General features: G+C 39.2%; 1 protein-coding gene across 1 annotated transcript; it reads right to left on the minus strand.

Annotated features, from left to right (window-relative positions):
- Positions 1-1,235: 1,235 nt before the first annotated feature.
- Positions 1,236-3,482, minus strand: MAGEE2 (MAGE family member E2). Its single transcript, XM_007124813.1, has one exon. It carries the CDS (start codon positions 3,339-3,341, stop codon positions 1,770-1,772), a length of 1,572 nt encoding a protein of 523 aa, XP_007124875.1. The 5' UTR covers positions 3,342-3,482; the 3' UTR covers positions 1,236-1,769.
- Positions 3,483-14,381: the final 10,899 nt, after the last annotated feature.

Genomic DNA, 14,381 nt, shown 5'->3' on the forward strand with positions numbered 1-14,381 from the left:
GTTTTCCTCGGAATGCAGAGATAGAGAAGATCTCAGAGAATAGTGGGGCCTATATCTCCCAGGCAACTGCGGAGTGCGCCTGCGCAGTGGCTTCCCCAAGCAAGGAGCTCTAATTTGGCTTCTGCACGGCTGCTGGACTTGGGGGCCGAAAGGGTGTATCTCCCGTCTTTCTGTCCCCTCCCCCCAGCGAGACGGTTATGTCGTTCTCTTCCTGAGGCTGACGAAAATGTGAGGGAAGTCCTCTCTCCCATCTTATAGGAGGTGGCAGTTGAGGGTAACCCCTAGTGATTAAACGGATGAAAGGGCAGAAAGCTTGTGGGTGCCAGGAGGTGAGGAAGCATAAAACCTACACCACTGATAGGCAGCCCCCTTCTACCCCCGCCACCTCGCGTTATAGGTGACTTTACATATAACATCCACCACTGAGCCAAGGCTTCCTTACAGAAATTGTTAGCTGCCTGTGCTCTAGGGAAGGCTTGGGGAGAGCCCCGAGCAGGGTTAGAAGCTGCAAGATCCGGCATCTGAATGAAGAGAACCAAAATACCAACACTCACCTTAACGGCTTGAGTGCAGAAATAAAGAGCGCAGGCAGAGGTTGCCATTCAGAGTTCCTCCAGGTGGATTGTTCCATCTGACCCGCGATCCAAGACCAGCTGGCTTCAGGAGAACCATTGTTGATTCCTAGACCCACTCTCTGAGGATATGGACCTTTGTTATCTCTGCCACAGGTTTATCTCTCCCATACTTCTCTTGAACTCAACACTGTCTTTCTGAGCTACACGTAAATCCTGCGAAGCTGTTTTACATACTGCCCCTGACTCCACGGACTAGTCCTCCCTCCCTCCCTCTCCCCAACCTCAGGTCTTACAATAGAAGTCACTAAAGGTTAACTTGTCCCAGCTCTCCATACCACTTCATCCTCCCCTGCCACCACCCCTGACCACTCCCGCACTCACCCTTTGCTTGACACCCCTTCCCCTTCACCATCCCCTCCCAGAACCCAAAGTTTAGTTGGGAGTTACTCCTGTAAACTCTCATAGCTCTCTGAGCTTACCCCTATTATACTACTTGCCACAGAAATAATTGTTGGTTTACTTCCACAGCCCCTCCCCCTCAATCCCTGGGGCTCAGCTGGGCCTTCCTCACCCTTATATTCCCAGCATAAAAACTGTGCTTAGAGCATGGCAGGTACTTAATAAATGTTTGTTGAATAAAAGAGTGCTTAAGCATGGAGCCTTATTCATTATACTTTTATTTTTCACTACACTCTGGAATCACAAAGCAAATACAGGTAAATGCCAATATTAAAAAAAAATAAAACCATAGACACGATGGGAGAACATCAACAGATGAGTGATTTTGTGTTTGTTTTTGTTGTGGGTATGTTATTACTGTTGTTACTTAACTCCTGTACCAGACCATTTTACTGATTATTTCAAACGGTTAAAGAACAACTGTATATTCTCTTCCACATCATAGAAAGATGTAAATATTACCACTACATTTTATGCAGCTATGTGAACTTTTATATTGAAACAAGACAGGAATGGCAAATGAGCAATTTCATTTATAAACACTGATCATGAATCTAATTCAAGGGTATATTAAAAGGAAGGAAATACTATTAGAAATGGAACACAAATAGCAAGCACAATGTGTACTTTTCACCCCAACCCTGCCCAGCTTCTGATTTGGTGCCCCAGTGCCCATTTCCCTAGGGCCCCTTTAATTGATGCCACCCAATTGAAGTGACACACTTCCCCCAGACTTCACATGGGGCCAAAGAAGAACATAGCAGTTGCCTCAGACCTGGCTCTGGCCTCCTCATCTTCAACAGCCTCCCTATATTGCTCTGGCCAGTCCTGTGGTTGCTTTCTGTAGAGCCTGGCCATGTACTCCAAGGCTTTCATTTTGGTGGTTTCAAGGTGAGCTCGAGGACCCCACAGAAGCTCATATTCAACTGGATTAGAATAGGACAGTGGCCTGCATTCCAAGTAGCGCTGTCTCATAAGTTTGCAGGTGATGGCATGCTTTCTCCCTACATCCACACCAAATCTCCGAAGCAAATTCCAGACACTGGCCTCTTTGACACGGTTGCCCATCAGGAAGATCAAACCCAGGATTGGCATCAAATATTCTTGAGTGGGTCTCCCCAGGCTCTCTAGCATCATTTGCTCTTCTTCTGATTCTGGCTGCTGGACAAGGAGGTAAATGTGCTCACTGGTATCAACCTCAATCAGAGAGAACCCATAGAACAGATCAAGGATTAGAGTAGCTCGACTGAGGATATTTGGGAACACGTCCTCAAATTCCTTGCCAGTGTGAGCCAACAGCTCATCCTGATGTATAGGCAGCAACTCCTCTGTGACATTAATGGCCAACTGGACCAAATCATTTGCCTTATCATTCATAGTGTCCTCTGACCAGAACTCCAAGCCAGCAGCCTGGCTTCTTTCTTTGGCCTTGTCAGCTTCCAGGGCCTTATTATATTCTTCTGGCCAGCTCCAGGGCTCTTCATCATGGGCCTCTGCCACAAACTTCAGGGCTTCCATCTTTGTGATTTCCTTGTGGGCTCTAGAGCCCCACAAGAACTCAAATTCGAGGGGATTAGTGCCATACACTGGCCAGTACTCCAAGAACCGCATATGCAAAAAGTCAGTAGTTAGGAGGTTCCTTGTGTTCCCAAAAGGGATGTTGATCCTCTGGGGCTCATCTAACACATCAACCTTTAGCAACAGATCCCAGATGGAGGCCTCTCTTGCTCGGTTACCATTCAGGAGAATGTGGCCTAGGACCAAGGCCAGGAGACCTGCCTTTGGCATGTCCAGGGAGTCTGCTATCCAATCAGTGGTCTGGAGACCCCGTTTGCTGATTAGGTTGTAGGTGTCAGCCTGGGGATCAAGAACCCTCAGGTTCAACCCAAAGACCTGTTCCAGGTGGGCTGTGGCTCGTCTGAGGATCTCAGGGAACTGATCTGAGTATTCTCTGAGGAACTCTAGCATCTCTGTCTGCTGAATAGACCCCTCGATTTGGCTTTTCATTCGCATGAAGTTCACCAAAGCAATCGACCTGTCTTCTAGAGGGTCGTGGACCCTGAGCGCCCCCAAACGTCGGGACTGCTCATCTATCAGCACCTCGAGGTCATTCGGATCCTGCGCAGCCTGGCAAGCGCTAGCACCCTGAGAGTCGATTGGCGCCTGAGGGCCCTGGGGAGCATCAGGAACTAGCATGGAGGTGGGGGACCCGGAGGCATTAGTAGCCTGCATCTCACCATGGAAGTCGCTGTAATCTACAGTGGTCTCTGCGTTGCGGTGGCACGCATTCTGGCTTACCAGAGACATGGTTCCAGGAGACAGGAACAGGAATGGGGAGGTCAGCGATCCGTCGGAGAGAGGATGGTAGGTGTGTCGGCGCCTCAGCACAAAGTTGAAGCCAGAGACCCGGGAGCTGCGCGGATCAGAAGTGAGAGCTGGTGAGAGGGGCGATCCTCCTACACAAACACCAGCCAGCAATAAACGCAACCCTCAGAGAGCTATGCTTTGCCGCAGCCTACGCAGGCGCAGTTGCGTTCTGCGACGTGGTGGCCACGCCCCGCTCCCAGTACCCGACTCCGGCCCCCTACTTCTGCCTGGCCCGAGAGGCTAGTTGAAGTGGTTGTTGCCAGAGTCAAACTTGTCAGAGAAAAGAATTCATGAAAGGGCGTAACAAACAGAGGTAAAGCAAAGAGGGTAAGGGTTGGGGAATTTTCATTGATGCACCACAAAGTTTTTCTGTGAGGTATAAAGCTAATAGGCAGTAGAGGATTTGGAGAGGAGGAGGATGCTAAAGATGAGAATTATTTCACGGATTCATTAATTAATCCACTCATTCAACATATGTTTCTTGAGTATGTGTCACATGCTAGGCACAGTATTGGGTACAAGAGGTACACCAGAGGACAAACAATGATTATCCCTTTCTGTGTAGAGCTTACATTCTGGGGTAGGTTCAAACAATGGTAATAATAATGGAGCACTTACTATGTGCCGGACGCTATTTCTGGTATTTTCACTTATCTCATATTAAATCACTTAATCTTAGCTATGAGGTACTACTCTTAATGGTCCTCATTTTCAGACGAGGAAACTGAGTCATAGAGGTGAATTTATCTGTCCAAAGTCAGGCAACAAGTGGAAGAGACCAGGATTTGAACCCAGGTCTGTCAGAATCTCAAGCATAAGTACCTTCTCTCATACCATCTGCCCTTCACAAATGATTAGCCCTGTTTATTTAAGATACTCTTAATTAAAGTAGTTGAAAATATATGCTCTGATGGAGGGACAGTTAATATATGGTACAAACAGAAGAAGGAACAAGCAATGAATTACAGCTTAGTCTGAGGTGTCTTGGATTGGGGGCACATGCCTCAAGGAAGAATTGAGCTCTAAGTGATGAATAGGATGGGAAGTATTTATAAGGGCATTCTAGGCTGAGGGATCAGCATCAGAAAAGGCTCAGAGGTTTGAAAGTACAAAATAAGTTTGCATAACAGCTGGATACCCAGGGTGGCTAGAGCCAAAGTGTACTAGGATGGGACGGAGATGCGGATGAAGGTGATGACAGGAATGATTGGATTTCCTTTTTCTTCATTTAACAGTATGTGAGGACTGGTTGGGGCTCCATAAGGTGAGAACAGCACCACCAGAGTAGGACCTGATTATTTAAGTGGTTGGTCTTGTGTCTGGGGAGGCATAATTCAAACGCTTCAGCAAGGAAGAGGAGACAGCTGCTTTATTTTCTGGAAGTGCTACCAATGTAATTGGGCTAAATCCTAGCTCTCAGCCATCAGGGTATGCAGTGGAATATTGAGAAGGAGAAAAATTTACATTTTTCTCCACAATTGAAATCCTTCCTTAAATTCTTAATGGTAATGAATACTGTTACATTCAGTTATCCTGTGCTCTGGAATTCCTTCAGAGGGCATTGCCTTCACCTGAGGGTCCAGACACTTAACCTCTGACATTTTCTACATTCCAGATGCTTTCTTAAAGTAGCAAAGCAGGCAGTTCAGGACCATGGATTTGGCCAAACTGGACTAAAGAGATCAATTTTTATACAAGTGAATGTGCATGTTCTACAGGTAGAAATGTTCAGTTTCTGTGCTGATCGTATCTTAGGAGAATCTTGTGGAAAGCAGCAGCATCTTTTGAGCTGCTACAAAGAAGTAATTGAGATCAGACCTGATGGGATCCCTCACCCTGGTCTTTCCTCTTTGCCAGAAGCACTCCATGCTCCTTGTCCAGACAGGTGCTTCCCAAGGGGAAATTCAGAGAGGATTTTAAATTCTGCAGTCATTAAAGAAAACAAATGCAATTTCCCCCTGAAATCCAGTTCACATTTTTTTGTGAGTTGAATTTTCTACTACCCCTGCATCTAATAGATAAAAATAGCATTGAATGACAATATCTTACCTCTGAAATGACATGCTGATCCCATTTTACAGCATTCAAATTCTTTGCAAATTGGTCCCTACCTGGCTCTCCATCTTCATCTTTGTCCCCCCAGTACATCCTTCCATGAAATCTGTTCCATAGCCACATTGAACTACACTTCTGGTCTCAGCCATTTCTACTTTACCAGTCTCCAAACTGTTCTAGTTATTGCTAAATGAAAAACGAAGGAGCCTGTGGCTGTGACATATGGCATGTTTTCCACCCTAAGTGTGAAAGTAAAAAGGTGAGATCATACTCTCTATTCTGAACTTCTTTTGATAGTTTCTGACCTTCTTTTTGCATTTTAAAAACCTGTGAATATCTTTCCATACAATTGTTTATCTTCAGCATAATTTTAATAAAATATTTTAACTTTAAGTGCTTTTACTGAGATAACATATACAAAGTACACAAATCATGAATGTAGACTTGATAAATTATGACAGGTTTAACACACCTTATGACCATCATGCCAGTCAGGAAACAGAACATTACCAGCATCTCAGAACCTACTATGGCACCCCTCCCATCTCTCCCCTCATATTTGTCCCAAGAGGAAGCCCCTATTCTGACTTCTAGCATCACAGATTAGTTTTGCTGGTTTCTGAGTTTTGTACAATATCAATGGAATTATACAATATGTACTCATTTGTAGCTCTCTTTTTTCCAATAAAAATCCACTATGTCTTGTTAATTATCTTTGTTGTATATAGCAGTATTTGCTCATTTTCATTATTATATACTTTAACATTGAATGAATGTAGTACAACTTATCCTGTCAACTGCTGGTGGACATTACCTTTTTTCCAGTTTGGAGTTCTTACCAAAAATGCTGCTATGGACCTTCTCGTACCTGTCTTTCTGTTCACAGGTTCATTTACGTTGGAAATAAATCTATGAATGGAATTCCTGTATCATAAGTGTGTGTCATTTCAGTTTACATAGCTTTTTCCAGAGAGTTTTTGGAATGTTTACACCAATTTACACTTCCACTAGTAGTGTGAGAGTTCCTATTATTCTATATTCTTATCTGTAGGCATTCTAGTGGGTGTGCTGTGGTGTATCATTTTGCGGTGTTTTTTCACTCATATTTAGCTTTTTTTTTAACTGCTTTTCAAACAAGAGTTTTCATTTGTTTTCCCAGTGGACATTAAAGGCCAATGGACATTAAAGGCAGAAAGTTAAGAAAATGGGAGATGCTAGAATTTAGCTAGAAGACAGCAGCAAGAAGTGATAGTTGGTAGACACTCAAAGGGAAAGAGATAGAAACACAATTCAAAACTGAAATTAGAACATAAATACTATAGCTGTGCTAGAGCACTCAGTGCAAGGACAAGAAATCCTCAGTGTACTAACTGTCCTCAAAATTTTAACTGCATATTATAATTTTTAAAGACCTAGCTTTATCAAGAAGTTAACTTCTGCTTATGAAAACAAATAAATATATATTACAGAATTATTAACCCAGAAAATACATAACATTTAAAAAAGTGTTAGTACTCAAAGGAATAATTACATAGAAAATTCACATATGTGAAATCTCACTCCTGACAAACTGGTGTTCACCAGAGGGGAAGGGGGATAGGGGATTGAGTGAAATAGGTGAAAGGGATTAAGAGATACAAACTTCCAGTTATAAAATAAGTAAGTTACAGGGATGTAATGTACAGCATAGGGATTATAGTCAATAATATTGTAATAATTTTGTGTGGTGACAGATGGTAACTAGAATTATTGCGGTGCTCAATTTATAATGTATATAAATGTTGAATCACTATGTTGTACACCTGAAACTAATATAATATTGTATTTCAACTGTACTTCAATTTAAAAAATTAAAAGGAAAAAATCTCATTCCTGGATAGTGATGTATAGATACAACATTGTGGTAACTATACCCCAATTTTTTAATAATATGCATTCCTTTATATCTAAAATTGTAATGATCACCCGATTTATTTTGTAAACAATAGTATTTTTATTCAGAGTCAAATAACAAGACCTGATTATTGTTATTAAGTTGGCCTGTACAGTTGACCCATTTCGCCCACCCCCCAACCCCCTTCCCCTCTGGTAACCACTATGTTGTTCTCTGTATCTATGAGTTTGTTTTAGTTTTATTTTGTTTTTCATTGGTTTTCTTCATTTTTTTAGATTCCACATATGAGTGAAATTATATGGTATTTGTTTTTCTCTGTCTGACTTACTTCACTTAGCATAATATCCTCCAGGTCCACCCATGTTATGGCAAATGGTAGGATTTCATTCTTTTTTATGGCTGAATAGTAGTATTCCAGTGTATGTGTACCTAAGTTTCTCTGTGTGTGTGTGTGTGTGTGTGTGTGTGTGTGTGTGTGTGTGTGTGTGTATCTCACATCTTCTTTAACCATTCATCCATTTATGGACTCTTATGGTATATCCATTTCTTGGCTATTGTAAATAATACTGAGATGAACATAGGAGTGCATATATCTTTTTGAATTAGGGTTTTCATATTCTTTAGATAAATATCCAGAAGTTGAACAGCTGGATTTAGTTAGTAGTACTATTCTTAATTTTTTGAGGAAACTCCTTATTGTTTTTCATAGTTGTTGAACTAATTTACATTCCCACCAACAGTGTACAAGTGTTCCCTTTTCTCCCCATTCTCACCAGTACTTGTTATCGCCTGTATGCTTCAGGATAGCCATTTTAACAAGTGTAAGGTAATATATCATTGTGGTTTTGATTTGCATTTCCCTGATGATTAGTGATATTGGGCATTTTTTCATGTGCCTCTTGGGTATTTGGTGTCTTCTTTGGGAAAATGTCTATTTAGTTCCTCTGCCCGTTTTTTTAAAATCGGACTGGGTTTTTTTTTGTTGTTGTTGTTACTGAGCTATATGAGTTCTTTATATACTTTGGATATCAACCCCTTATCTGATACATGGTTTGCAAAAATTTTCTCACATTCTGTATATTGTCTTTTAATTTTTTAAATTGTTTCTTTTGCTGTACAGTCTTTTAAATTTGGTGTAGTCCCATTTGTTTATTTTTGCTTTTGTTGTTTGATTTGGTGCCATATCCAAAAAATTATTGCCAAAACCAAAGCCGAGGAACTTCTTCCCTGAATTTTCTTCAAGGAGTTTTATGGTATCAGGTCTTATGTTTAAGTATTTAATCCATTTTGAGTTAACTTTTGTGAGTGATGTAATATAAGGGTTGAATTTTATTGTTCTGCATATGTTTACCCAGTTTTCACAACACCATTTGTTGAAGAGGCTATTCTTTCTCTATTGGGTGTTCTTGGTGCCATTGTCAAATAGCAGTTGACCATATATGTGGGGCTTTAATTCTGGGTTCTGTACTGTGTTTCACTGGTCCATGTGTCTACTTTTATGCCAGTGTCATACTGTTTTTATTACTACAGCTTTGTAATAAAGTTTGAAATCAGGAAGTGTGATACATCCAGCTTTCTTCTTTTTCTTTATGATTGCTTTGTTTATTCAGACTCTTTTGAGGTTCCATATAGATTTTTGGTTTGCTTTTACTATTTCTGTGAAGAATGCCATTGATATCTTGATACGGATTGTATTGAATCTATAGTTGGCTTTGGGTAGTATGGACATAAAATAATGTTTTTAAGAGATTATTTTGGATGCTCTCTGGTGAATGGATAGTAGAAAGGAGCAAAAGTAGGTCCAGAGAGACTATTGGCTATTGGAATAATGCCAGTTAGTGATAATGATGGCTTGGACTTGAATTATGGTATGAGAAGGAGAAAATTTGTTAGATTCTCAACATGTATTAGGAAGAATTAAGATTTGGTGATGTATTATATGTGGGGGAACAAGAAAATCTGGGGAAAATTCAGAGTAAATTTTAAGGTTTTGGCTTAAGCAATTTGGTACATAGGGATGAATTTACAAGGATGGTGAAGATTGGGAAAGGAACAGGTTTGCTTGGATGAAATCAAGAGTTCTATTTTGACCATGTCATATTTTATGTGGCTTATAATTAATTCAAAGAGCAGGGTCAAGTAAGCTTTGGGGCCTGTGAATATGGAGAGGTATGGGCTAGAGATTCCATTTAAAACCATCAAGCTAGGAAAGATCACCCAGGGGCAAAGTGTAGAATAAGGGAAGAAACAAGGGCTTTAAGACATAACACTGAATGAAGCCTTCCTACATTTAGAGTTTAGGTAGATTACATGTCTGTTGTATTCCTGGTGAGAATCATATCTCTTTGATCCCTTCAGCCAAGGATTTCATGTCCACAATTATCTTCTAGGGAACAATTTTTCCTAAGGACAAATGCTGCCCACCTGTCTCTCAGGTGGAGGCAGATAGGTGTTTGGTAGATGTTATAGAGGAGGCTATGTTTTTAGAGTTCAGTTTTCAAAACCTTGATGAGCACTTGGCTCTGTCCCATCAGTCAGTCAGTGGGGCTCCACTATGTTCCAGGTTCCCAATCCTGTAAGGTCATGGGAATTCATATTTTAAAGACACAGTCCATGTCTTTACGGAGCTGAATAAGTTTAAGTGCAAGATACTGTTGAGACATAGAAGAGGGAGTTCTTAACCATTTCTCTGGGTGTCTGACAATACTTCAAAGAGGAGGTGATATTTGTGCATGGTAGGAGCTTTTTTAAGGCAATGTTTCTCCATTTGAAATGCATGGTGGTCCTTGAGCTGATTTTAATTGGTGGTCATACATTGATTTTAATGTGTGAGAAATATAGATAAAGATATAAATAGATACAAATAAGTGCACGCACACATTTATAACATAATAAACTCACAATTTCTCAAACATTAGTATTGTGCCTGAAGAAATGTACACATCCCTACTGATTGGTCTCATTTATATTCAAGAACTCAAAATCTCAGATGGGAAGATAACATTGCCAAGTAAGGTTAATATGTTATCCTACTGTTTGCTTTCCTATTGCCAAAATTCTTCTCCTACCTCAAACCTCCACTATTTCATCCCTTCCCCTTACTCACAGCAAACTCATGACTGTGCTTCACCTGTCACTTAGAAAATATTCACAGTTAGATGGAAAGTCCATTGCCTTCATCTACCAAAGCTACCAACTTACTGACATCTTTACCCATATGTCTACCTTTTATAATAGATGACATGTCCCTCTTTCTATTAAAGGCTGACATCTCTTCTTGTGCTATGGATATGACTCCTTCCTCCCCGTCCTAAAAATTTATGTTTAAATATTTTCATAATGGTCTACAGTAAGAATACTATACAATTGATTCAATTCTCAATTGGTAGGTTATTTACAAACCTTACCACTATAAACAGCACAGCAATAAACATTCATATACATATGAATATATATTCTTGTTTAGTGGTACTTTTATATGATAAGTTTCCAAATGTAGGATTTATGGGTTGAAAAGCGTTTTTATTTTCAGTTTTGATAGGTATCTGTACATCACTTTCCCAATCAGTTGGTTTTAGCTATTCTAGGGCCTGTGCCTTTCCATGTGAATTTAATTTAATTTATTTTCTTTTATTTAAAAAAATTTAATAACACATTTTATTTAGCCCAATATAGCCAAAATATTATGATTTCAACATGTAATCAATATAAAAATATTATTATGTTTTAGATGGTGCATTCTCTTATTGATGCCACTGAAGGTTTAAAACAATATTTTTATTGTGGTAAAATACATATGACACAAAATTTACCATTTTAACCATTTTTAGTTGAAGCATAGTTGATGTACAATATTATGTAAGTCAGAGGTGTTACAATAGAGTGATTCACAATTTTTCAAAGTTATATTCCAAAGTTAAACCATGTTGTAGCATGTACCTGAACCTCATTCACTTTTGTGGTTGAGTATATATATATGTGTATATATATATGTATATATATATATATATATATATATATATATTCCATTGAATGTATGTGCCACAATTTGTTTGTCCAGTCATCTGTTGATGGACACTTTTCTTTTTTCCACCTTTTGAATAATGTGAATAATCCTACAATGATAATTGACATACAAATATATGTTTGTGTCTGACTTTAATTCTCGAGTATATATACCTAAGAGCAGAATTGTTTGGCCACATGGCTTAACTTTTTGAATAACCACCACACTGTCTTACACAGCACCTGCACCATTTTACATGCCCAAGAGCAATGTGTGAGTGTCCCAAATTCTCCACATCCTTGCCAACACTTGCTTGTTTTTTCTTATTATAGCCATCCTAGTAGGTATTAAGTGGTATCACATTGTGGTTTTCATTTGCATTTCCCTAATGAATAATATTCAGTACCTTTTCATATGCTTATCAACAATTTGCATATCTTCTTTGGAGAAATGCCTATTAAAGTCTAACTTTAAAAAAAGTTATATTCCATTTATAGTTATTATAAAATATTGGCTGTATTCGCTGTATTGTACAATATATCTTTGTAGCTTATTTTACACATAATCGTTTCTACCTCTTAATCCCCTATCCCTATATTGCCTCACCCCATTCCCTCTTCCCACTGGTAACCACTAGTTTGTTCTCTATACCTGTGAGTCTATTTCTTTTTTGTTATTTTTACTAGTTTCTTTTATGTTTTAGATTCTACAAATAAATGATGTCACACAGTGTCTTTCTCTGCCTGACTTACTTCACTAAGCATAATACTCTCTAAGTCTACCCATATTTTTGCAAATGGTAAAATTTCATTCTTTCTTCTGGTTATTATTCCATTGTATATATATACCACATCTTCTTAATCCATTCATCTGTTGATAGACACATAGGTGGCTTCCATGTCTTGGCTATTGTAAATAATGCTGCTATGAACATTTGGGTGCATGTATCTTTTCAAATTAGTGTTTTCATTGTCTTTGAATACATACCCAAGAGTGGAAATTCTGAATCATATGGTAGTTCTATTTTTAATTTTCTAAGGAATATCCGTACTGTTTTCCACAGTGGGTATACCAATTTATATTCCCACCAAGAGTGTATGAGGGTTTCCTTTTCTCCACATCCTCGCCAACATTTGTTATTGTGTTCTTTTTGATGATAGCCATTTTGAGAGATGTGAGGTGCTGTATCATTAATTTTGATTTGCATTTTGCTGATGATTAGTGATGTTGAGCATCTTTTCATGTGCCTGTTGGTCATCTGTATGTCCTCTTTGGAAAAATGTCTATTCAGGTTTCTGCCCATTTTTAAATTAGGTTGTTTGGTTGTTTTTTTTTTTTTTTTTTTTTTTTTTTTTTGCGGGTACGCGGCCTTCATACAAAAGGCAGGAGGCCAGGGCTCACGGGCCCAGCCGCTCCGCGGCATGTGGGATCTTCCCGGACCGGGGCACGAACCCGTGTCCCCTGCATCGGCAGGCGGACTCTCAACCACTGCGCCACCAGGGAAGCCTGGTTGTTTTTTTATTTTATATTCAGTTGCATGAGCTGTTTATATATTGATATTTTGGATATTAATTCCTTATTAGTCATATCATTTGCAACTATTTTCTCCCATTTATTAGATTGTTTTTTTGTTCTGTTTATGGTTTCCTTTGCTGTGCAAAAGCTTTTACGTTTAATTAGGTCCCATTTGTTTATATTCTTTTTTTTTCAAGGATGTTGGTTTTATTTTATTTATTTTTTAACACCTTTATTGGAGTATAATTGCTTTAAAATGGTGTGTTACTTTCTGCTTTATAACAAAGGTATACATATACATATATCCCCACATCTCTTCCCTCTTACGTCTCCCTCCATCCTACCCCTCTACGTGGTCAAAAAACACCAAGCTGATCTCCCTGTGCTATGTGGCTGCTTCCCACTAGCTCTCTCTTTTACATTTGGTAGAGTATATATGTCCATGCCACTCTTTCACTTAGTCACAGCGTACCCTTCCCCCTCCCCGTACGCTCAAATCCATTCTCTAATAGGTCAGCATCTTTATTACCGTCTTACCCCATTTGTTTATTTTTGTTTTTATTTCCATTTCTCTAGGAGATGGGTCAAAAAGGATCTTGCTGTGATTTATGTCATAGAGTGTTCTGCCTATGTTTTCCTCTAAGAGTTTGATAGTGTCTGGCCTTACATTTAGGTCTTTAATCCATTTTGAGTTTATTTTTGTGTATGGTATTAGGGAGTGCTCTAATTTCATTATTTTACATGTAGCTGTACAGTTTTCTCAGTACCACTTATTGAAGAGGCTGTCTTTTCTCCACTGTGTATTCTTGACTCCTTCATCAAAGATAAGGTGACCATATGTGTGTGGGTTTATCTCTGGGCATTCTATCCTGTTCCATTTATCTATATTTCTGTTTTTGTGTCAGTACCATACTGTCTTCATTACTGTAGCTTTTTAGTATACTCGGAAGTCAGGGAGCCTGATTCCTCCAGCTCCATTTTTCTTTCTCAAGATTGCTTTGGCTATTCGGGGTCTTTTTTGTTTCCATACAAATTGTGAAATTTTTTGTTCTAGTTCTGTGAAAAATGCTAGTGGTAGTTTGATAGGGATTGTATTTAACCTGTAGATTGCTTTGGGTGGTAGAGTCATTTTCACAATGTTGACTCTTCCACCCCAAGAACATGGTATATCTCTCCATCCATCTATTTGTATCATCCATAATTTCTTTCATCAGTGTCATAATTTTCTTCATACAGGTCTTTTGTCTCCTTAGGTAGGTTTATTCCTAGATATTTTATTCTTTTTGTTGCAATGGTAAATGGGAGAGTTTTCTTAATTTCACTTTCAGATTTTTCATCATTAGTGTATAGGAATGCCAGGGATTTCTGTGCATTAATTTTGTATCCTGCTACTTTACCAAATTAATTGATTAGCTCTAGTAGTATTCTGGTAGCATTTTAGGATACTCTATGTAGAGTATCATGTCATCTGCAAACAGTGACAGCTTTACTTCTTCTTTTCCTATTTGGA

This window comes from Physeter macrocephalus, chromosome 21 (assembly GCF_002837175.3).
Source record: "Physeter macrocephalus isolate SW-GA chromosome 21, ASM283717v5, whole genome shotgun sequence".
Classification (NCBI taxonomy): Eukaryota; Metazoa; Chordata; class Mammalia; order Artiodactyla; family Physeteridae; genus Physeter; species Physeter macrocephalus.